The sequence below is a fragment of the Gopherus evgoodei genome, chromosome 3 (assembly GCF_007399415.2).
Source record: "Gopherus evgoodei ecotype Sinaloan lineage chromosome 3, rGopEvg1_v1.p, whole genome shotgun sequence".
NCBI lineage: Eukaryota > Metazoa > Chordata > Testudines > Testudinidae > Gopherus > Gopherus evgoodei.
The window spans coordinates 104,380,372-104,405,941 of NC_044324.1; the positions used below are offsets into that span (position 1 = coordinate 104,380,372).

The following is a 25,570-nucleotide window of genomic DNA, read 5'->3' on the forward strand; positions in this document are numbered from 1 at the left end:
TCCTTTGGGAAATTTCTCCAACACATTTTCACATTTTGACCTACAGCAGGACACCAAGATCCAGGTCTATAAGACAATTGTTTTTCGTACACTCCTGTGGGATCCAATATGAATGGCAGGGGATGCGAAGCCTGGGTGACAGCACTGCAAAAGTTTGGAGAGGTATCACCAATGCCTCCAGAAGATCCTTTGCGTCAAGTGGCAAGATCGCTGCACTACTGCCAGCATCCTAGCTGAAGCCAATGTCACCAGCATTGAAGCTATGATCCTCATGCACCAACTTTGCTGGGCTGGACCTTGTGTGCGAATGTCAGATTTTCACCTCCCAAAACAAGTCCTCTACTCTCAGCTCACCATGGTCAGAGATCCTGTGGTGATCCGAGGAAATACTACAAAAACACACTGAAAGCATATCTTAAGAAAACTGATGTGGATATCACAAGCTGGGAAGAGCAAGCCACCAACCGACCACAATGGTGCCATATCCTCCATCAGGCAGTGGCCCGCTTCGAGGAGAAGCGCCTTGCCCTCAAAGCTAAAAAGAGAGAAAGGAGGAAGCAAAAAAAACAAAACACAAAAAACAAAAAACTTTCTCCCAGTAGGCTGCTAGCCTGCCACAAAATGTCTGTACCTACTGCAGGTGGATTTGCAGTTCCAGGATCAGACCCCTGAGTCGTCTCAAGACCCATATGTAAATCTGTGGCAGAGATCATGCTCAAATAGAGGGATTGCCAATCTATCAGTTTACACCAGCGGTGTCCATATGAGGCAGTTAGAATGCAGCACATTAATGTGCTTGCAATTCATACACTAGTAGTCTGAACTGCGGGACTCTGTAGACAAGCCATTGCTGTTTTTCACCACCCCTTCCTTGGCTCCTTCTCCTAGTCTTTGCCTAGTTAAACCCAGCTCTTCATCAAATCTCAGTATTCCCTCTTTCTGGCTCCCAACTGGCTCCCAGGCCTTCTTGTCTAACTCCCACGCCCAGTTTCCTTGCCAAGAGTCTGAGTCTCCCCCATCCCAATTCCTAGTCTCAGTTTCTGGATCCAGCACAGCCCACAGCAGAGTCCAGAGCTGAAATTGTAAGGAAGTCCTGCTGAGGTCCAAGCTAAAGAATGCCCAGTATGGACAGAATGTTCAGAGATTTTAGTTTCTAACATTCAAGAAGTTTCTGTTGAGCTGTGTGAACAGCTTATAACTTGGCCATATTTGGGTGGATGTTCATATAGATGGCAAAAGACATCCCTGACAAGAAACTAACTCCCTGATAAATTTCAAGTCCTTGCTTGAAAGCGTGGGGATACAAATGCTTTTCAAAGAATTCAGCATGGGCAAAACAGCGTATTTCCCTAGCCACATTCTCAGAAATGACGGAACCATTTTGGCTGACGTTTTTCCAAAAAAGTTAGCCTGAATCAGGCATGGGGCATTAAAATTTTTAACCCAAATGGTTAGAGTTTGGCAAAGTTCTAAGCAACTGAAAACAGGGTCTTATAATGGGAAGTGTCAGGCAATGTTAATACCTGGCAGCACTATGAACACTCCCTATCTTTACATGTTGAGCTCCAAAAGTGAGCATAAAATAATGAGGCCTGCTTTGCAACACAGATTCTATCTCCTGAATTTCTGCATTTCTTATTGGATTACAGAATTAGCAGGAGTTACAATCTATTTGTTGAGCCCAGGACTTACCATTCCCAACGAAAGAAGAGCAGATATCTTCTTATGTGAAAGCCAATCAGTCCTGATGCAGCAAAGCATTTATACAAGTGCTTAATTTTAAGCATGTGAGTAGTCACCTGGAAGTGGGCCAACATTCTGTGTGCTTGCTTTTAGTTTGTGTTGTTTTTCCTTATTGTTAATTTTGTGTTCACTTGTCTTGCACATTTCGTTATAACTAAAAATATTTGAGCTCAATTAGAGACATCATAGGGTGTTTTAAACAGCTTGGACCAAACGCTGTTGGCAGTTATAGTGGGGCAACCTCTTTAAAGTCCACAGAGTACAATTCAAAGTGGATTTGACTCCATAGTCTCTACTACAGACAGCTATTACTCTCTAGTGAGATTAAAGGCAACTGACATGAATCATTGTAACTCCACTAAACTCACATGCACTGATTTACAGCAGTCAAGGATCTGGCCATAAGTAGAACCAGCTGATGATTTGTATTATCATAGCACTTGTGAACCCCAGCCATGGTCCAGGTTTGCATTAGGTGCTGTACAAACTAAGAATAAAAAGCTGGTCCCTACCCCAAAGAGCTTATGTGACAAGACACTATAGGCAGACTTCATACTGAAATATCCCACCCTCCTTTATGTTATATTGTTTGTTTTACAGGGATAGATCCCCATCCTGAGAGACAAGGGAAACTGGACAGATTCTTGCTCGTTCATTTGTGCTATCGAACAGATTTCCCAGGAGGAACGTATGTTTGTTCTAAATCAGAAATCTCCAGTGTCATGACAGACCATTTGGTCTAAAAGGTAACTGGCTGAAAATATGTTTGGGTTAAGGATGGAGATACAGTCCAAAAACAACAGTCTACAAATACATAAATATGGGCCTGATTCTGTCAGGTCTTCCCTTGTGAAGCTCCCATTGACTTTAATGAGAGTTGTGCACATAAAGAGCTTGCAGTCTACGGGTCTCTTTAAAAATATAAGACAGAGGAAATATTGATTACCTGTTGTCAGGTTGTGCTGTCTTAGAATTTCTTTTACTGTTGGCACTGCTAAAGAAACACATTAGATAATAAGTAATGAAATTTTAGCATTTAAGTAAAAACACACAATTGATAGGTTTTGAACTGGTAAACACTTCACAGTTTATAGAAACAAAACAGATCAAAGTGGATTTTGCAAACAAACTTTTTAAAAAGGGAAATTTCAGAACAAGGAAAACGGTGCCTCTGGATGTTAGTTTAACAAACCTGCTTTATTAAAATATTACTAATAGCTGTCTTCAAACCGACCATTTGAATCCTCAAAAAAGTATGCCTGATCATTTTGTGTGGACAGATGTCTCTGATTTTTGTGGATCAGTGTGTGAATATCTGGCTCTAGGTGGGCCTTCCAGATCTGCACTTCTGTGAAAAATGATCTCTGTTTAACTAGCACGAATATCCATAAATTGGTCTCCATATATGTGGTTTTATGCCTTTCAGTACCTTAGTCTGTCTGTCCAATGCTACTAATTTTTTTTTACTGGTCATTACATAAACCATCACAGCAACTACAAATGACTGTAGTGTTTGTCTGAACAAAGCAGCACTTGGTTGAAACTGTGGAGCCTAAACAGCTTAGCCAGCATATATGTGACCAAGAAATGTTTTACACAAATGATAATTATCTGGAATTGTGAATGCAGTCATCACAAAATATACAGGTCAGCAATTCAAAAATATCCCACACGCTGGGGAGATGGAACCTATGCTAGCTCCAAATATGCTGTCCCAGAAGGCAGCATTAGGGCAGACCAGGAAGGGGCCACTACACTCCTATGTAGATACAATGGCTGGGAATCCCACAGACAGGCTAATGTACCAGCTGTGGAGAGGGCCACATTGCAGCCCCTCCAGGTTCAAGGTGTTGATTTCATCCCTTCACCTCATACATAGAGGGCCCTATATGTGGAATTACTTTGGTGTCACGTGCAACTCCAGGGTTTCCCCTACACACATTAGAAAGACCAATAAAGCTCTCCATTCTAATCACTGTAAAACCTGATGTTCTCATTTTAAATTACTGCTTGGAGAGCTTCTCTTCCCTTTATTACCTTTGGCTTTTCCCTCTTTGGGATGTTTCTTCTCTGTTTTTGCTACAAAGGAGAAAGAAATATAACAGTTTAGGGAAGGGACAATTTAACTTTGTAACAATCAGATTATCAAGGTCAGTCTTCAGTTGAAACTGGGGTAAACCTTTCAGAGATTGTTTTAAACAACAATAATAAGAGTTGTAATGTTCACAACAAGGACAATGAGATTACTACTATGGTGATCTTATATTACATACACAGACTTCTCAAATAGTCGGCTTTTACCTTCTCTTTCCTTTGCAGCCTTTTCTTTTTTTTTCTTGGCTAGAAAGATTTGCAAGGAAATATCATTAACTAAGAGGCCTTTATTGGGGATTCTATTTTGGACACCTAGAGCAAATTGATCCCTGGTGTAACTATTAATGTTTCTAAATTTACAGCAAGGATAAATCTTGCCCATTTCAATGGACTGTAGGTCTACAGCACTATATTCTTTTTATTAAGCTTTACACCAAACAAACATACTTGTCTTAGCATGACATATGTGTATGCCCTTTATCAGCATTCCTTTTCCAACCCCCCAGAATACAGCTCATCAGCTAAGACTATTCTCAGCTAAGCACACTGAAATTAACTAAGGTGGATAACTGCAGGCATTTGTGCCATTCCAATATTCCCTGTTGAGTACAGCAGAGATCTGGTAGTATGCCTTAGAACTGTTCATTTTCACTCCGTATGATCCAACCAGCTGTAATAAGGATTCAGTGTCTCTTGGTACATGTGCTACCTGATTAATGCAAGCTGGCTTAATGCTAATCACCTCTGTCTACCTCACCCAAACACAGACACTTACAAATAAATAAATACAGTGACTACAAAAGAATCAGTTCATCAGGCCAGATTCTCAACAGCTGTAAATTGGCGTAGCACTCATGATTTCAGTGGAGCTATGCCAGATTACACCAGCCAAGGATTTGGTTAATCATGTTTAGAGAGGTTGTGTTTCACTGCTTTACCTAGCTAGATGCTAAAAAACATGCCCTTAATGAAGGCACTGGATTTATGGCTTATTACAACAATCTGTAACACACTAACCCCCTTATTTCCCTGTGACTACAGAGGAGTTAATGAGCCATTTCACCTTGAAGAGTCCCTTAAAACTGTGCTAACTACTTATGCTAAACTATCTGTTCAATCTTGTATTTGGTTGTGACATGCTTAGTACCTTTCCCAGACCTAAAGAATTGCTCAGTGTGGCTTGAAAGCTTGTCTCTCCCACCAACAGAAGTTGGACCAATAAAAGATATCACCTCACCCACCTTGTCTCTAATATCCTGGGATGAACAAGGCTACAACAATACTGAATACAACTGGTCCTTTCTGTTAGACATTTAAGAGAAGTGTAAAAATTACCTGCTACTGTCATATCAGGTGCTGGTTCTTCAGGAAAACAATCAGAAATAAATAAATAAAAATGAAGACATTCAGGCTTGATTTTTTATTTTTAGAAGTTGACAGCTTTGATAGATCTTAACTTTCAACTGCAGCTATCGTCACAGGATATTAATTTGGAAATAAATGAGTCCTTGCAATGGACATGTACACAGAAATTAAACAGTGAAAGCTGCGAATCCTACCCTTTGAAGTGCTATAATCCAACATGCAGCTACTGTGCCAGTGAAAGCTTTTCAGATCAGTAAGTATTTAAATAGGGCTCTTTTTGGATAAGCACTCAAGGTTATAGCTACCTAACATCTTTTTTTTTCAGTAAAGCGGGTTTAAGTTTAAGTTTTCACCTCTGCTGTTTTACCAGCCATGTACCCTAATTAAGGGCTCTGACACTGACTTGCTATCTGACCTAGGACAAGTGACTTCACTTCTCCGTATCTTTTGTTTCCCCAAACCATCTACTTTGTCTTTTTAGACTGAAAGCTATTTGGAGCAAGAACTGTCTCTTGCTATGTGTTTGTACAATACCTTGCACAATCATTTGTGGTTCTTAGGAACTGCTGCAAAAAAATAGACAACAGATACAAACAGCCAATTTTGACATAGCTCCAGTGAAGGATCTGCACCAATTTACACTGGGCCAGATTAATTTGTTGTGAGCCTCCCATAGGGTGACCAGACAGCAAGTGTGAAAAATTGGGACAGAGGGAGGGATGCAATAGGTACCTATATAAGAAAAAGCCCCAAATATCAGGACTATCTCTATGAAATCGGGACATCTGGTCACCCTAGCCCCCTAGAACAATACAGAATTGGATGGGTTCCGTATGCAGGGATATATATAAACTTTTCTTGACTTTGGGTGGACTATTACCTTTCACTTCAGCTGAAAATGGTGTGTTTCATCTGGTGGCTTCTGTATCAAACAGGGTTGGCCAAAAGTTTTCCATCAAAACTGTTTTTTTTTGGGGGGGGGGGGGGAAAGTTGCATCTTCAACTAAACAAACTTTTTACAAAAGATGTCCATTTTCTTTGGAAAATTTAGACTTTGTTTAAAAACCAAACATCCAATAAATAATAATAATAATAATACATTTGAAAATGCTGCATGGTGCCCCATGGGAGTTGTAGTTTGTGCACCTCTTGCCCCAGTTATCATCTATTGTCCATTTTCTGCTGCCAGACTACCTCTCTCCTTTGGCTGTTGAACAGGAAATTGTCTGACTCATGGTTGGCCTAGTTGGTGGGGGAAGGGAGGCCTAAAGAAGACTTAGAGTCACTTTTGTCTTCTCCCCCATCATCTGCACCAAGACCAAAAAGCTGGGGATTAAAACAAGTGATAAAATGTTGAGAGAAATTGTACCCCAAGGCTGGGAATTTCACTACTGAATTCTGCAGGGGCAGTAAAGGACCAACGTTGAGATCTTTTGAAAATTCCACAGTAAATGGTTCTCTCACTGCATGTTAGCATTTCATATAAACAAACAATTAATTCTTATTTAAGAAAAACTACCACAAGCTTTGTCCTCTGTTCAAGGTAACCAGTCATAATTTGATAGCCTTTAAAGTAATCAGTATGCAGGAACTGTGTTTCAGATTTTATTAAAGCCTCTGATTTGATAAATGACCAATTGCCAACACAAACACCATTTGACACTAAACTGGAGATAATGAAAATAGGATGGTTTACTAATTATTTTAATGATGAAATGCTAATTAATGTTGGTGATTACTATTAAAATTTACAGAGATAATTTGGGAGTACTTGAGACTTAGTTTTTTATTTCTGTTTATGGCCTGCCTTTGACATAATGAGCTAAATTCTCTGCTGATTAATGCCTGATCCATTGATACTAATGGGCTAGCATAAGGTACAAATTGGAAAGAAATTTGACTCAAAATATCGGTATACATTTAGCATATAGCTGTGCTACACAAGCCCTTAAGACCACTGATTACTTAGTATCCATGGCTTTACAGTGCTATAATGTACATATAAATTAATTAGAAATATTTGCAGTGAAGCCACAGTTAGTACTAGGACTGGGCAGCCCCTAATCAGAATAAATGCTCTTCCTTGAGTGAAAAGATCAGTTAAAACCAAGAGATATTCATGTCAATGAGGATGCTCTATAAAGCTGATCCAGAAAGTTTTTTAACTAGAGCTACACAGGGATTACTGGATCAGGGTATAAATTGTAGATAAAAATATTTAGGTATACAGTTGGCTATCTGTTTGCAGGCATTTTTAAATTAGAAACTATTTATCTGGATCAATACAATCATTCCAAGCAGCAAAATGCAGATTCAAGGATTTTTGCACATATACTTCCCACAAAAGTCACATTGACACATCTTGGCTATTGTTTGTCAATGGCATGTGTCAGAACAGCATATGCTTTAGTAACATCTCCCGCGATGCAACACAATCTTCCCTCTTGTTGAGCTGCATCATGAAAGTTCCATGGCCACATTGCATCGTGGGAGATGTATTCTGGCTGGAGATCCCACTCACAGAAGAGAACTGAGTCATCAACTACCCAAACTACAAGTCCCCCAGGACACATAGTAGCTCAGAAGGATATGATCTACTGTCAAACTGAGCAAAAAAATGAAACATTTTAATGCAGTTCCACACACAAAAATTAAAGACTTGCATTTCTGAATTGAAATTTGTCTGTTTTCTGCTAAAACTTCTAGGCTTTGGGTGATTTTTTTAAATTAAAAATTGTAATTTTTCCCCAGAAAACAGATCCTTTCCCCTAAGAGTTCTGTTTTGTTGACACAATTTTTGTTACAAAACAGTTTGAAAGGTAAATTTTCTACCAGTCCTAGTGCTGAGGGGTTGCTGCCACCTGCTGACTTCACTGGGAGTTGAAGGTGGTCAAGACCTCTCAGGATTTGGCTTTATAATTTTCATTCATACATATTTGTATCACAGTAGCACCAAGAGGCCAGGGCCCCATTGTGCTAGGCACTGTACGAACACATAACAAAGACAGATCCTGCCTCAAAGACCTTTCTGATCATTTATATGCCAAGGTATGTACTTTAGTTATTTTCTCAGTACCCAAGCACTCATCTTTTTACAGATTTTCCTTCTCTTCTGTTGACAGACATGTCCCTGAAAAAAAGCTATATTATTGTAGTTCACAAGTTGTATCACAAGCTTTTTCTCTTAGAAAGACATGAACAAAGTTGTATTAATGGAGGTTTATTTATTTATTTATTTTAAATGAAAACTTGTTTCAGAATCACTCCTAAGGTGGTAACTAGTTTTTCATGTTCTCTGTCCTCAGTCTGTTTTAATTAAGTTCAAATATTACTTTATCTGAATATTTCTTTAAAGTATTGCTAAATTATTTCATTAGTGCAGCTTTCTGTAAAGAATATATGTCTGTATTGCCTGCATTAGAAAATAATGGACATTATTAGTCCATGTGATCTGATATCCAAGAGACATCATATAATAATGTCAATAGATTATTTTAGTTTGAAGGATTAACCTCCACATATTGTCTGGGCCAAATCCTCCCTTGGACCTCAATGGGCTTTGGCTTTCAATTGACTTAAAGGGGCTTTGAATCAGACCTTCTATGAACTACATCTATGTATTTTACAATGCTTTTAGAACGTATTTATTCTATTAATTAATTCTCACATTTCATAAGCATAAACACTGATCTTTATTAAAAGTATTATAGTTGTTTTAACACAATGTGCAGTACGTAACATCTAATTTCACAACGTAATTGACACTAATCCAATTCTTCTTTACATAACCAGAACTCCCATAGTCCTCAAAAAGGGGAATTTCTGGAGTTCAAGGAAGACTCATTCTGTGTGTGTTGTCTAATTTCTCTTCTAACTCATTTAAATATCATGATCTTTCATTCTCTTCTTCATTTTAATTGGGTATTTTATTTTGTTAGATGTAAAAAATACAGGCTATTGAAAAGGCTAGCAAACATGCCTGGTTAATTCTCTACACAAACTATTTCCAAATAGCACAAACACATTATATAACATTTTCTTCTAATTCTGTTATGTTTTAATTTTTCAAATTAATCTATAATTTATCAAAATTGATCTGACCACACCCACCTAAAACCACACTAAACTAAATTATGCTACTAGGATAATTTACTTAACTTATATAAAAAGTAATCACATGACTGTTGCAGCTTCACAATATTAGATCACCAGTAGCTTTGGCTCACTCGCTTTTTAAGCAGAATGAATAAAATCCACAATACATCAACTTTTAGAAAAGAAAATAGTATTCTCTAGCATGACAAAGTTGCAAAAATCAAAACCCAATCCAAGGCATCATGCATCTAAAGGGAGGTTTATATTCAGTAAAAAATGTCTATGGCACATACTTGCAGTTACTTTTGATCTGGCTGAGAAGTAAAAGAGGGAAGAATAATATTCAGAATAGAGATGTATGGAGAAGGCTGGCATAATATTTTTCCAGCCCAGGCTTACTTTATTTATTAATTCTCATATATAATTAAGCCTTGTTTTTAGTGAAGTTACTATTGTAACTAACAACATTATAACTATAACAATAATGATAATCACTTTGAGATAGATACAATGTGCTATGCAAGAATGAAATATAATGATTAACAACGGCCACCTTACATCTACACAGCTTCTTTCACTCTGGAGTCCAGAGCAGAATCTCTCTTTGATAGGGGTGGTCATCACTTTATAGTGAAATTGAACTGTACTGCTTCATGCTGCTGCAGTAAATAAATTGCACAGAGATACTTCATACTAATGGTAATATCCAAAAGTCATTTAACAAAATGAAAATGGATAGTCCAATGTGACGGATTGAACAAGCTAGTTTAGGGAGATAACTATCCTTGAGGAAAATGGCAACTGTACCTGGTCCTGAGAATCTGAACCATGCAGGAGTTCAATGAAATCCAAATGAATAGCAGAATGATATCAAAATTATTTTGTAGGTGAGAGTATTCAAAACAAACACTTTTCAGACTATGGGTCAAACTCTGCTGACATAACTCTTTTGACAAGAGTGGAGTCAAGGAAGCAAGAAATTGTCTTTATATAGCTGAAGAAATGGACATAAGAATTCTAGTGTTACGTAATGGCTATTTGCCACACTTCAAGGTGACAGTATGCTGCAAAAAGTTCAACAGTGTCATGCACTTGTACATTTTGGCATTTGTCATATGCAGTTCTGGTGTGACTTTTATCTACACAGCCGTTTCAAATATAGGGCTAACTGAATATACAGTAACGCCTACCTGATTTTGTTTGTAGAACTTCTTTTTCGTGTCTAACAGCTTTATGCTCTATACAAAAGCAGCACCATGAAAAAGCTAAGTCAGTCATACCTTTTTATAAGTAAGAGCCACGTGCATGTTTTCTTCAAGAGTAAATATTTATCTTATATTGCGCATGCTGTTGTTGTGGAAGAAAGCCAAATGACTAGCCTCCAGCAGTCTATTCTAGTCAAAGCAGCAATAAGTACTATTGCATCTAGATGTCAAGTCTCCTCGTGATGCACAGGTGTAAGTGCTATTAATGTTACCAGGAGTTATGCATGTACATCAAGGGATGAAAAACTCTGCAAGATGGAGATTCAAAGCATATGCCGCAAAACCAACGACGGGGTAATTTTTAATAGTATAAATTCAGTATTTATGGATATAGTCTACCCTCTAATCAGCAGCACAGATCACAAAGAGGTGGATCATTGAAGTATTTTGGGGACTAATCCCCATCACTGGGGATCAATGGGAACTCACCTTCCAAACAGTGGTTTCTATCAGCTCTGTAATTATTCTACTGAAAGTTCTGAATTCTCAAAAAAATGTGCAAATTTACCATCCTTTTATCAAGTATTTATGTTTGCAAATCAGATACTTTAGCTGAACTCCAAAAGTTCAGAATACATTCCAGTTAGGGTTGACAACCCTCCCGGTTTGGCAGGGAGTCTCCCAGAATCAGGCTCTTATCTCCTGGAGCTACTGAAGCCAAACCAGGGGATTTTAGGCACTAAAAGTCAGGTGGGCTAAGACAGGTTCCCTACCTGCCCTGGCCCCACGCCACTCCTGGAAGTGGCCAGAACATCCCCGTGGCCCCTGGGGGAGGGAGAGGGTCTCCATACACTGCCCTCATCCTAAGCAGTGCCTCCGCAGCTCCCATTGGCCAGGAACTAGGATCTGCAGGTGGCAGGCCCTGTCCCCCCTGCACCCGGGGCTGCAGGGATGTGCTGGCCACTTCCAGGAGTGACGCATGGAGAGAGCAGTGCATGGAGACCCCTAGCTCCCGCCCCCAGGGGCCACAGGGACATGCCAGCCACTTCTAGGAGTTGTGCAGGGCTAGGGCATGCAGGGAGCCAGACTTAACCCCGCTGCACCGCTGACTGGGAGCAGCCAGAGATAAGCACCACCTGACCGGAGCCTGCACCCCTCACCCTCACCCCCACTCCACCCCTTCCCCAGCCTTGAGCCCCTCCTGCACCCAAACTTCCTCCCAGAGCTCACACACCCCCTCCTATACCCCAACCCCCTGCCCCAGCCTGGAGCCCCCTCCTGCACCCACAGTCCCTCCAGGAGCCTTCCTTCCATACCCCCTCCTGCACCACAACCCTCTGCCCCAGCCCTGAGCCTGTTCCAGCACCCAAGCTCCCTCCCAGAGCTTGCACCCCACACTCCCTTCTGCACCCTAATCCCCTGCTCCAGGCTCAGCCCAGAGCGCCCTCCCACACTCCGAACCCCTCGGCTCCAGCCCAGAGCCTGCACCCCCTCCCAAACCCCAACCCCTTACCCCAGCCCAGTGAAACTGAGTGAGGGTGCAGGAGAGCAAGCAGTGGAGGGACGGGGGATGAAATGAGCAGGGCGGGGCCTCGGAGAAGGGGCGGAGTAGGGGGTGAGGCAAGGGTGTTTGGGTTTATGTGATTAGACAGTTAGCAACCTTAATCCTACTGCATATGAGTAGAATATAAGTTGCTATGGAAAAATAAAGGGGAAAAAATCTGCTTCAGCAGCAACTCATGTTTCAATTTTTTTGTTCACTTTCACAATAATTTCTAACAATTTGAAAGTTGCATGGCATTTTGAAGGCAAGAGAAGAGAAAACTGAAGAGAAACACTCATTTAAGAAAAGAAGACTAGCATTGCATAATTTGTAGGAAATAAACACATTTGCTTAAATGAAAACTGCAGCAGCCCTAAACTCTCATAGCACAGTAGTAGCTAGGCCAACTGCACACAACTAGTGGCCAGAGCAATTTTTAGAGCAGAAGGTTCAGGTGAGTGCTATGTTGGCCATTGTTTCCTTCTCTGATGCCCCTGACATTGTCAGAAAACAGAGAGTAACAAGGCATACTTAAAGGTGAACTGAAAAGCTAAAAAAAAATTAATTAATCCCAGAAATCACTGCTAAATGCCTCTATCGCATCCCCATTAAGATTATCAGGAGTTCCATGATTAACTGTGATTTCACAGAATGAGGCACTCTGGCAAATGCCTAGAAAACCAGGAAGTGCCAAGGATTTCACACAGAAGACAGTGAATATAAAACAATGTGTTAAAACTTAATTTTGTGCTGAGTGACCCCTCTTTCCACATACACAGGGCCTTTTGGGTTGGGAGCACTTTTGTGCTCAACTCAAATTTTCACTTCACCTTTGCAGTCCACCTGTATATGTTGAAGAAAAGAAGGGCATAGAAAGTAAACAAACTTACCATACTTTAAGCCCCATTTATTCAGACAACGGCTAAGTGTTCTGACATTTTTTTTAAATTCATCTTACAGTTACTGGGACACATTCCATGCTCAGTTACACCCTCCCAATCCCATTTGCGGGTGAGCTGAATTTCGCATAATGTGTTTTTTCCCCATTGTTGTTTACTTGAACAACAGTGGTCATTCAGCCCTCAGTGATGGTTAACAATGACTCTTTAAAAGTCTGCTACTCCTTTATTCATTTCTGTATTGAAAAATGTGATATGGGAGGGAACATGATGAATACTGTGCTAATGCAGTTGGTTACGGAAAACTGAATGGGCTGCCAATTAGGAATGATAAACAAGTACATTAAATCAAAGCAATAGCCGAGATTAGGATTGCTGGGATAGAGAGAATGTAGCTTTAAGCAAAAAACTAATAAATTACTAATACAAAGTTTTTATTTGTTAAAAGTAAAATAGCCACACATCCAATTATATTAAAGAATTTATCCTTATCAAGGTATATACCACATACTTGCTGGCTTTGACTTGACTACAGAGGATAAAAGAAGGTTAAAATGTCATATTTAGGGATAAAGAATGAAGAAATACATTGTAAATATTTTGCCTACTAACTTTGTTTCCCTCCCTTTTGTATATTCCCTCCTCACTGGTTCTTAGCTGAACCCTCTCATTCCCTTCACATGTAAAGATGCATAAGTAATGTTACTATTTACAAAGGTATTTGAAAAAAAAAGTTTGAATTTAGTTGTAGAAAAGGCTGATGATACACGGATACTATTGTTCTCCTTCCCTAGGTTAGTTTTCTCAACCTTGGTAGCTAACTCATTTAACAGTACTTTTAGATATGATCTGAGGGTCCCAATATTCCATATAAAAATACCACAATATAGTATTTTGTATTTTCCCGAAAGCTATTAATACACTGATATACAAGTTAAACTGTTTTGGACTTTACTGTGGAAATCTGCAGTAGTATATTTGTGTAATGAATATCAAAACAATATTTTTATTAGATATGCAGGCCTGATGTTATGTATCATCACTTTGTGTTAAAATATCATTGTTGTGCAAATTCCTAGACAGTGCAACATAAAGACAAACAATATAATTAACAATTGCTCTTTAAAGAAAGCAACTTTTTACAAATATGCACCATATCAATGGGTATCTAATTTGCAAGATAGGTCATGCACCAAATAAGAAGCATATTCAAAATAATGCACAGGAATTATGCAATAAAAATGTCCACAAAACACTTTATTTGGATAATTAATTACTACTACTATTATTTGTTTTGCAGTAGTCCCTAGATGCCCCAATCATGGACCAGTACCCTAAAGATCTTACAGTCTAAATTACTATTATGCTTGATCAACTCGGAGGTACATAGCATCTTCCTAAAGAAGTATGCTCATGGGGACTGTCTGGATCTAAATGACACCAATTACATATTTCAAAATTATTCTGAGTAATAACTACAGTGTAAATTTAGTACGTAAGTGTGAATTCTGAATAGTATTGAAAAAAGCATAAATCTAGAAAGGATGACACCTCTCTTACCTGATTTTTCAGTGGGAACTGTCTTTTCTTGTTTGATTTTTTCCTCTGTATTAAGAAAAAGGTATAAAAGATAGAAATTCATGTGATGTTAACACAGGTGCATAACTAGCAATATATTTATAAATCCAGCATATTTTACACAAATCACCATGACAAAATAAACACATTATTTTAGCATCACTTTTATTGTAGCACTGTAAAATATGTATTCTGACTGCCTGGTGAGATATTTCATGGCAGGACAAATAATTAGGCTCCAAGCTTTAGCAATGGGAAAATGACAACATTCTTGACAATGTCTTCCAATTAGCCACTCAAAATGAAATTGTTTTTCCACCTAGCCAGTGATAAGAATTTTGGGAACCCCACTCTCAAATCTGTGCTGAGCATTTGCTTCCAAAGAACTAAATTCTCAGGTGCTCTAGGTATGTTCATCCCTAGCATTGGCTTGCCAAATCCTCTTGGTTTCATCAGTTTCTTTTTGGATAGCCCTTAGAGGCCACAAAGAAGTGAGCAAGATTTTCCCGTAAATGTATGCAATAAAATAACTGGCTTATTTCAAAGGGAATTAACATTGATGGAATAAAATCTAGCTAAGAAAAATACCTTTATTGTATACTGAAAACAAAGAAGATACAGAACTGAATGGTGAAACTTTTCATCTGTCACAAAGTAGTTGGTAATTTCTGTTCATTTACATGCAATTTAGTTTTTATTACTGAACTATACATTTTTCTTTGCAATGTGATTGTCAGGTGAATATGAGCACTCTGCATTGAAACTGACTCAGCTCCATCTCCAGGGCCGCCCGGGGGGGGGGCGGGAGGGCGCAAGTGGGTCGATTTGCCCCAGGCCCCGGGCTCCACAGGGGCCCCCACGAGAGTTTTTCAGGGCCCTTGGAGCAGGGTACTTCACTCACTCCAGGGGCCCCGGAAAATTCTTGTGGGGCGCGGGCGCCCGAAACTTCTTCCGCTCCTGGTCTTCACCGGTGGGGGGGTCCTTCTGCTCTGGGGCGGAAGGACCCCTCACAGCCGAATTACAGCCAAAGCGGGAGCCGCCGCCGAAGTGCAGATGGGTCTTCGGCGGCAAGGGGCCTTCCGTTCCGGGACCTGCTGCTGAAGTGCCCTGAAGATCTGCGGTGGGGACTCCCCGCCGCCAAATTACCACCGAAGACCCGGCTGCACTTTGGCGCCGGGTCTTCAGGGCACTTCGGTGGCGGGTCCCGGAGTGGAGGGACCCTCTGACTCCAAATTACCGCCAAAGTGGGGGGCCCCCGCCGCTGAAGACCCCAGGCGCCCGGAATCCTCTGGGTGGCCCTGTCCATCTCACAGCTACCTCTGAACTGACAGGACCATTTGGGCACAGTCAGGAATTGAAGAAGCAGCTATTTTAGATAAAGCTGCTCTTTTCCACATCTCAGCTAAATTTTAACTCCAACGCATTTCCATTCATCTAGGGTTTGTATATTAACAGTTTCTTATATCGATACAGTAGGGAAAGGTCCAGATGACTTTAAAGTGCGCAGTATACCATCCAAATGGATTAGTGATGAGTGAACCTCAGAAGGCTTGGAGTTTCCACTGCTTTGGATAAGCACCAAAATCTCAATGCTTATGTGAGCCTTAAACTGAATATTTTCTGCTTTCCCTAGTTATGATGGAAGTCTCACAAGAACATTTTCTCCATGAATCTTTCACATATCTTGCCTCTTAAAATAATACAGGGAGCACAGATTTTTTAATAAATTTGTATGTTGGGATTTTCTGAGGTTAGCGCAGCATTCAATTATAGTAGGACTCTGGCTGTGACAATGCTGTGTATTCAGGTGCTTTTGCAATATGTGCAATGAAGTCAGTTTAAGCCAAAGGGCACAAATATGCAAATTTCCAGCTTTCTCTCCTAATACAGGAAAGCAGAACACCATGTCTGAACCCTGTTTGGTATATTGACATCAAATAGTCCCGCTGAATTAAGCGTTCATTAAACAGGCATGTGAAATAAAACCTAAGTGTAAACTATTCTTGTAAAAACAACAGTTGAGTACCCACAAATCCAACCATTATTATTTGTATTATTGTAGTGCCTCAGAAACCCAGTCATGGACAAGAACCCCATTGTGCTAGGCACTGTACAAACGGAAAAAAACAACAGTCCTTGCTCCAAATAGTTTACACTGTAAGTATAAGACAAGAGATAATCAATATAGATAAACAAGCAAACAATGAGACAACAGACAAATCTTTGTGTAGGTTTGAACATGATTTGTTAAGAGTTAGGACCCCTCTCCTGTAGTCAATCAACTACCAGATGTCCTTAACCTAGTCTTCCTCAGCTTATAGATCTGCTCATACTCCTGGTGGCAGATCCCCCTTTTATGGATGCAGCCCTCTTTCTCACGTCCAGTCAGATCTTCAAAAGGTGGCTGGATAACCCTTTACCTCCCTCTCGAAGCACTGAGTGAAAGCAGGTAGAAAGATAGAGTGACTGGGTTAGGGAAGTCTTTGAATATCTGGGTCCTTAACTAAACCCAATACAGCCCCCAAACTTTTGAGTAGAGGCAGTTGGGAAAACTTTGATGGAACCACTACCATTGAAATTAAAATGCTTCATGAAGTTCTGCTGAGTTAGTAAAAAAATCAATTGTGGGGAAATAGTTCTAAGTTTCGAAGTGTCCCATTTTAAAATTTTTTGGAAGAAAACATTTTGATTTTTCATTTTGAAATTATTTTTCCCCATTTTTTCAACATTTTGCATTATATTGCTATACAGTATAACAACATTTTGATTGATAAATAAAAGAACCTTTCACAGAATGATTTTCAAATGTTCACATTTCATTCTGCTTAGGAATATAGTCAAATTTCAAAATGTTGAAATTCGACATGAAACAGAATTTCCTTCCTTCAAACAGTACTTGTTTTGGTGCTCTCCCTTCACTAATATTCTTCCTTGTTCTGATGCAGTTTTAAATGTGAAATAGTCACAAATTGATCCTTGTATGTTTCCCCTGATTCCAACAGAGTTACACCAGGGATGAATTTGGTTCTCTTGCTTTGGCCGGTCCCAAATATATCTGAATTTATTTTTTTTCCCTTTTTGGGTCAATATGTTTTCGTACATCTGTTGATTTCTCAGTCTTGTAATACCTCTGAATTTGGTGGCATGAATTACATTATGAAGCTGCTGTGAATCAAAGTGAAAAAAGAGGCAGCTACCCTTGAAGTATTTTTTATCATTCAGTCTGCAAGAGCACGCACTGGCACCAGGCCCACTGATGTGAGAGGGAAAGGGGGCAATTTCCCAGGAGCCTGGGTGATTTAAAAGGGCGCAGGGGCCCCTGGCTGCTGCCACCAGAAGCCTTAACCCCTTTTAAATTGACCAGGCAGGCCACAGAACTTCTAGGTTCATGTGTGAGGTGGCAACCGCTCCGAGGCTTGTGCTTTCCGAAAGTGATGGATTTGTCACTTCTGAACCGGGCCCTGCAGCTCCCTAGGGACAGCACCAGGGCCCAGAATTGCTGTCAGTGGGCCTGACTGGCACACAGCAGGAAGAAGAACAACTGATGCTTTCAAATAAGTACTTCCAGTCACCAACAAACTGCCACTCTTCTCCAAAGCAACCATGAATCACCGAGAAAAAATCTCTTCTACAAAAACAAATTCAACAATCCAATGTTCTCATTAAGGGTTTAAATTCCAAGGGTTCTAGTCTAGTTTGTAGTTGTGCAAGCTTCTGACCAATGCAACATAACAGCTTTGCAGCTAGATGGTTGTATTGTCTGAGCGATATTCAAGAACCATCGCATTCAGAAATTGAACTATATACTGACGTCTGGAGGAGATAGGGCTAACCATTAAGTCAGTGCTGATTTCACTGTGCTCACAGGGCAAGTATTCATGCTGACTGGATGTGTTACATGCAACTAAGCAGCCAAGAAAAAGCCTCCAACCCACCATCAGTGTGCGGTGAACTGGAACTGGATGGTTTTCATTGCCAAGGCAGAAGACTGCCTCAGCAGAGGCCACTTATGCTGACATGCTAATTCAACTATCCCATGAGAAGCTGCTGTCTTCGTAGGACAGACTCAGCTCAGGATTTATGCTGGAGTCCAACCACATATACCCTGATGGAGGCCCTTACAGGTGAAAATTCTGTGAAAGGGAAAAGTTGCAACAGAGGAATGTGGCAGCAACCACCTCACTTCCAGGAGGCCTGCAGGGGTCAGCACTACTTAGCAAGTGAGTGGCTGGTTAAGTCAAGAAGGAATCTTAAAGCTGCCCATCCATGAGAGGATGGTGGTACCATTGCATGTCCTCTCTTGGGATAAATCCTCACATAGGATTCAGGACCAGACTGGTGAAGAAAAGGTCTTCTACACCTCCTTAAACCTGCTTCATTAAATGTGGCCCATAGTCTCCAGTATCAGTAAACAAATAATGGACAATGAGGCAAAAAACAGATTCTGAATGTTCAAAGACTGGGATGAAGAGTATTGCCTGCCTGCCCCTCCCCCAAAGAAGGCAGCAATAGAAGTTCTCTAAATATCACCAGTTGCTCTATGCAGTGGAATCTTGCAGGGAGATCCTACACATATCTATGACATTCTATGTCTACTAGCATGCTCCACTGTTATACAAGGGAGATGGGGAAACTAACATACAAAGAATGAGGATTCCCAATGAAACTGTCACAACCACAACAAAAATGTTTGTTCAGACAAACTGCCTGATACTGAAGGAATGCATGTTTGTAAGAAGTATATTAGTGAGTTGATTCAAGAAGAGTTTGTTTTTATGCAAAGCTAGTCCCCAGGATAACAGCAGTGCTGTTAAAACAAGATCAATGAGACTCAAATATCAGCTGTTTCAGTGCCTATTACATATAACAAGCAGCTTAAACTGAGCACCAAATAGCTGAGTTTTCTATCAGTCATTTTACCCTGGGTTTTTCCTATTGGGCCAGATTGTGAATCCCCTTGCTGTCTCAGTGGGAATATTCATGCAAGTAACTGCAGCCCAGTGAGAGGGAAGGGATTCACAATCTGGCCCATGGTGGTCCTCACAATGGGTGAAACTCACCTCTGTGCACAGGATCAATACAAGGCCTACTAATCGCTGAACTGCCTGTCTGTAAATGGTTCATAGACTATATGCTGGTGTTATCTCCCATCCTCTTTAGGACTTTGACCATTTTAGGTAACAAATGATTGTGTTAGGGAAAAGCTTAAATGGGGAATTCCAAATGTTTACCTTGGCTCATTGAGGTCTAGGTTATAAACACCTTACTCCCACTGGTGAGGAAATTCCCATAAATTGTTCCACTGAAGCCAATGGGACTACTTGTGTGAACAGCTCACCAACAGGGCAAAGATATTCACAATCTGGCCCCATGGGTTATACATTTTGCTCTCCCCTGAAGCAAAACAAACCCCTTTCCTGAACCAACAGAAACCCCCCTAGTTCTGTATAACACATAAAACCTATTAGAACAGGGCCCTTATATGAACCTTGAAACTTAACACAAAAGACTACCTGGTTTGGCATGGGAAACAGCTTTTTCTTGTTTAATAGGTTCATGCTCTGCAAATAAGAAGAACCATAGGATAGAGATTAGATGTTAGCCTAGATTACATTATTTCAATTTAAAACTAAAATGCTCCTTCCATGAACAGACATACCAGTGCAAAATCAGATGAAAATGTGTAACTGATGGTGCCATAATTGCCACGCAAGATTCTGACCGCAGTTACACCAATATAAATCTAGAAGAATTCCTTAGGCTTCCATCTCATACATTTCCTACACTTCTAACCTTGCTCTGATAAGGAACATGTGAAGAGGCCTTCCTCATTCAAATGCAACTTTCTCCATCGATATTATACTTACTGTGTTCATGAGGTTCCACTACTGTAGCTAGAAAAAAAGAGAAAGAAAAGTATATTTTCACTATGTATGTCACTACAGTGTATGTTTTAGTGAGTTTGTTCTATTTGGGTCAATAACACAAATCTGTAAAACAGCCAGCATACTGTGTACAAATACTAAGTACATTTTCAAAAACAGAACAGGAGAGCACTGTCATAACCAAATAGCTCCTGACAACTAATTTTAGGCCAAATATGAAGTGATGTGTAAGGCAGTCTAAATTAGGCTCCTGTAAAATTCCCCTAGAATTAATTACACCCACTCTAGCAGCCCATGAACAATTCTAAATTGGTGGCATTTTAGAATGGGGTAAATTTTTTCATACAAACCTTTCTTTGTGTGTGTAGGGGGGGAATGCAGATTTGGCAAAACCAAAACATTTCATGAATTCACGTCAATTTTGGCTGAACGCCCCCTCCCCATTCTGAAAAAATCAAAATGTTTTGACTTAGGATTTTCAAAATGGATAATTTCAGGGTTTTTTAAATTTTGAAATGACTTTTCATTTTGAAATGTCCTTTCATTTGGTTTAAAAAAAAAAACCCAAACATTTTAAAATGGTCAAAATCTAAACAAAAAAGAGTCAACTCTTTGATTTTCCAAAAATTTCAATTCTTTTTTTAATTGCCAATGAATCCAAAAATCCATTATTCACCCAGCTCTATGCCAATTACACTGCTAGCTATCTATGGGGGAAAAGTGGGGAGGCGGGAGGAGGAGTAAATTTCATTCTACAAAGGGGTATAGCAGTGGCTGCAGGGGATTCATTTTGCCTCCTTGGGTTCACTCTGAATCACTGAGGCTCTGCACTCCCCATCACTAAATTGCAAAAGTGTTTCCCTAAGTGCTGTACTGCTCCAGTTCATTAGAGGAGAACAAGGTCATAAGGTCATCAGATGTCTGCATATGACTCAAGAGAGCACTAGGAAAGGTTGCTGGTGAATACATTGGTCCACATATCACATCCTAATGGAGACATAGTCAACCATGTAAGGTTTTAGCCTCCCTGCTGGTTAGGCTGTATGCTGCAGTCAACAAGTAGGCAGAAAACCATGCTCCTCTTAAGTAGACCAGCAAAGCAAGCTGCAGAGCATGTCCTAACCAGGAGTCTAATGTAACATGTGACCAGCTCCTTAGCTGGTGTGAATGGAACTACTTCAATTTAAACCAACTGAGGACGTGACCCCTTATCATGATTGGAAGGATACCAGGCAGGACTCAGCGTAGTTTTTCCACATGGGGAGAGAAATACATGTTTTCAGTGTGAAAAATTCTCTGCAGTTCTTTTGCACCTTCAGAGTGAAATACTAAACAAAATCCAAGATGGCTGGGCTTATTTCACATTGAAGCAGAAATGTGTCTTCCTTCACAGAGTAGCTATGCTACAATCACCCATTCCCCACTAGTGCCTGCTCTCATTACCCCAGATTAAAAGAGACAACAGGAGCCAATACTCAGATCACAACAGAAATAATGGAGCATTTTGTGCTAAGAGGGAATGTAGGATACGGACTCTAAGTGGTGGCAAGCACGGAATCAGCAATGTGAAGGAACTTAACATGATGATAGAAGCTATCATTACTCCTACAGCCTGATTTGTCATGGCTGTGGAATTCACATACTAAAACATTTGACCCCTGCAGTGTTAAGCTACAGTCTTTTTACAACAATCTTTGAAGATGCTTGCTGCACAGCTCTTATTCTGTTATGTATATTAGCAACATACTTGGTAGTTTGGCCTCAACTTTTTTGCCTAAAAATACAAAAAGAATCAGTTTTCAGTTCAAAATACACTTTAGATAAATTCTACTGTATTACAAGATTATAGATGGCACATTTGAACTCTGAAGGTGGAACTCAGGCTGTATGATGCAAAAAAACCCCAAACTAACAGAAAATAAATTCCTTCTCAGCTGTGAATTTTAACTGAGCAAATTAAATTCAGAGCAAGTGTCAGTTTAGAATATTAATTTATGGAGCTGAAATAATGGCTGGTGCAACCATAACAAGATAGCCTCTATAACACTAAGTACTATAATTAACAAATAATAAAAAATTGTTACAGCCAGGCAAATAAAACACAAATATTGATTTTAAAACTCTTGAAATTCATCAAATAATTTGATGGATATTATTTGATCATGTCTATAATCTCAATAATAATGGTTTATTATAGCACAGTCTATCCAAGGTTCTCAAATTTTCAGGTATTAAGAATTCAGCCTTAACATTCTTGTGAAGAAAATATTATTTCCATTTTACATGATAGAGGATGGAGATAGGCTGTGCTCAGTGGTGGCAGATGACAGAACAAGGAGCAATGGCCTCAAGTTGCAGCAGGGAGGTCTAGGTTAGATACTAGGAAAAACTATTTCACTAGCAGGGTGGTGAAGCACTAGAATGGGTTACCTAGGGAAGTGGTGGAATCTCCATCCTTAGAGGTTTTTAAGGCCCGGCTTGACAAAGCCCTGGCTGGAATAATTTAGTTGGGATTGGTCCTGCTTTGAGCAGGGGGTTGGACTAAATGACCTCCTGAGGTCTCTTCCAACCCTAATCTTCTATGATTCTATGTGGAAAAACAGACACAGAGAGGTTAAGCGACTTGTCTTAATTCACATAGGATTTGCATGTCAGGATCAGGAATAGAATTTGTGTCTCCTGAGTGAGGTAGGTAACTCTGTCCTTATCCACATTTTACAGATGGATTTGTTTAAATTGCAAGTGAAGAATAAATAAAAGTTTTTTGTTGTAAAGTCACTTGCCCTAAAAAGGCAATGCCACTTGCCCAAAGCCAGAGGGAGTCAGTATCAGAATGGAAGTTGAATTTTTAAATTCCTGATTCCTGGACTTATGCTTGAACCTTTGGTTCATTCCTTTCTGTAATCAAATACACCAAATAATAGATTGGACAGGAATTTTCCATCTAAATGTTATTTGACAGAAAATGCAGTTTCTGCAAAGTTGAAATTTTACACAAGAAACTTCTGATTTTGCTGAAGCGTTTCAATTTTCTGTTGGGAAAAATCAAAACAAAATATTTAGTTTTGGGTCAAGTTTACCTGTCTCAAAACAATTTGGTTTGTCAAACCTAATCAAAATGATATGCGTCAGTTGGACATTAGCCTATGTCTACCAAAACTGCCATAGTGTCTCAAGGAAGTTGTAATTCAGATGCCTCACACTGACATTTTCCTCCATGGGCCATCCTCTTTGGCCAGACGACACCTACCATGATGCACTGTAGTTTTCCCTCTGGCTGAATAGCCATTGTGCATCATAGGAGTCTCATGGCCAAGGTGCATCATGGGAGATGTGGTCCAACTGTGCAACCTGGCCTACAGCGAGGCCTGGGGGCAATGAAGCAACTGTACTACACTCATGATGCACTTCAGCAGCTCAGGTGGTCACTAATTAATGTCAAACCAAACTGAAATGAAGCATTTTGACTTCTCTGAATTGAAAATATTCAAAACTTTCCATTCCATAAAAACATTTATATTTTGACTTTTCCTCCTGATTTTGGATTGTGGCAAATTATACCTCTCTAGTGATCCCCTTAGGGAAAGGCTGGGCACTGCTTGTGTCTCAGGGTCTAAGCAACAACCCTCCAACTGTGCTGTTCAGGCCATCTGCCCTTTGCAGGGTGAAGTTAAATCAGTCCAAATAAAAAGTCAGTATGCTTCTGCAGGCCACAAAATTAATCTTAGTAACCAGACTTGGTAGTTTCACCATTCTATTTTTACATTCAGTTCAAATTATGTTTGAATCTTTCCTGCTCTTCTGAGTGCCAGAAGGGTATTAATTATAGATAGCATATTACTGTAAATTAGCTTCAGATAAGGTTTGAGAGAAAAATCCTTCAGTTTATTGAACCATAAATTGGTAAGGCAAAAAGCAGAACATGTTTACCGATTACTGTCATCTAGATGGAAAACTCAACATGTTGTTTACTATTCAGATAGCAAACATATTTTTGTGTGAGTGTGTGTTTCTGTGTGAACGAGTGAGAACGTGAACATGCATTATAAGAAAAGAATTAATTATTAAGTGAAATGGATGTAATTCTAGAACCGTTTATTTACTATATGATAACAAAATAATACTGATGTTTTATAGCTAGAGAAATTTATTCTTTGCACAGTTAAATGCATATTATAAACAAAGAAGTTACCCAGCAAAGACTCTTGCTGACTTTACTGGGATTTGGATTGGACCCTAAACTCACACTACCATGACATTTATCTGTAACTACATTACAAGTAAAGGGCCAAAAGGGAAACTGAGATCAACAGAAGTCTCTTTGCGACATCCAAAGACAGAACTTGTTCCCTAGAATTTGCACCTCATGCCTCGATACACAAAAGGACCAAATTATGACACCCTTATACATGTTTCGTAGCACTTACTCCACAAGAAGTCCTGTTGACTTCAATGAGGCTATTTAGTGAGTAAGGTACTATTCAGCATGAGTAAGAATGTCAGAAGCTGTCCTCAAGTGTTTAAATAGATTTGCTCTTTAAAATGTGACAGAAGCTTAAAAACAAAAAATGGAGACATACCTTCAGCAGCAGGATGAAGGACTACTTTAGCATCTTTCATCTTTTTGGCTTCTAAAATCACTGTAAACAAATAAATAATATCAAATGAAGATGTAATTAAAAAAAAACCCTCTCCAAATAAAATATGATGTTTAAGACTATGCAGAATCCCAAAACAAAGTAAGAAAAGTAAAAAGACATGGAGCTTTTAATGCCTTTCTCTCTCTGATGTCCCTATTAGGAAAACATTTACGCATTTGCTTAAATCCATCCCTCTCCACAAAAGCACATGAACACATGCCTAGAGTTAATCATGTATTCAAGTCTCAGTACCTGGAAAAGAATTTAAGTACCTACTTAAGTGCTTTCTTGAATTAGGATCTAAAAGCTTCTCTCCCATACGAATGTGCTTTGCTCCTTTTAAAAATCCCAAGGAACATACTTCAGGGAGCAGTACGATTCCGCGTATTCTTCAATGCAGTTTTATTTTAAGGTTCAATGAAACACCTTTATCCTTGTTGGTACAAGGTGTTTCAGTTTGTGAAATATGTGTGCTATCAACAAACCGGCAGAAAAATGAGATTAATTATATTTGGACAGTTTC

General features: G+C 39.6%; 1 protein-coding gene across 1 annotated transcript in view; it reads right to left on the bottom strand.

Moving 5' to 3' along the window:
- Window positions 1-25,570, bottom strand: part of TRDN (triadin) — a 307,073-nt gene that overhangs the window by 22,516 nt on the left and 258,987 nt on the right. Inside the window, exons 35-46 of the mRNA XM_030556221.1 lie at window positions 24,988-25,047; window positions 22,155-22,181; window positions 20,390-20,416; window positions 20,036-20,083; window positions 14,505-14,549; window positions 13,456-13,473; window positions 10,488-10,535; window positions 9,591-9,611; window positions 5,173-5,199; window positions 4,045-4,083; window positions 3,781-3,822; window positions 2,690-2,737 (exon numbers count right to left, since the gene is read on the bottom strand). Of these exons, the coding sequence (XP_030412081.1) occupies window positions 2,690-2,737; window positions 3,781-3,822; window positions 4,045-4,083; window positions 5,173-5,199; window positions 9,591-9,611; window positions 10,488-10,535; window positions 13,456-13,473; window positions 14,505-14,549; window positions 20,036-20,083; window positions 20,390-20,416; window positions 22,155-22,181; window positions 24,988-25,047 (450 nt within the window). The remainder of the gene's footprint in view (window positions 1-2,689; window positions 2,738-3,780; window positions 3,823-4,044; window positions 4,084-5,172; window positions 5,200-9,590; window positions 9,612-10,487; window positions 10,536-13,455; window positions 13,474-14,504; window positions 14,550-20,035; window positions 20,084-20,389; window positions 20,417-22,154; window positions 22,182-24,987; window positions 25,048-25,570) is intronic.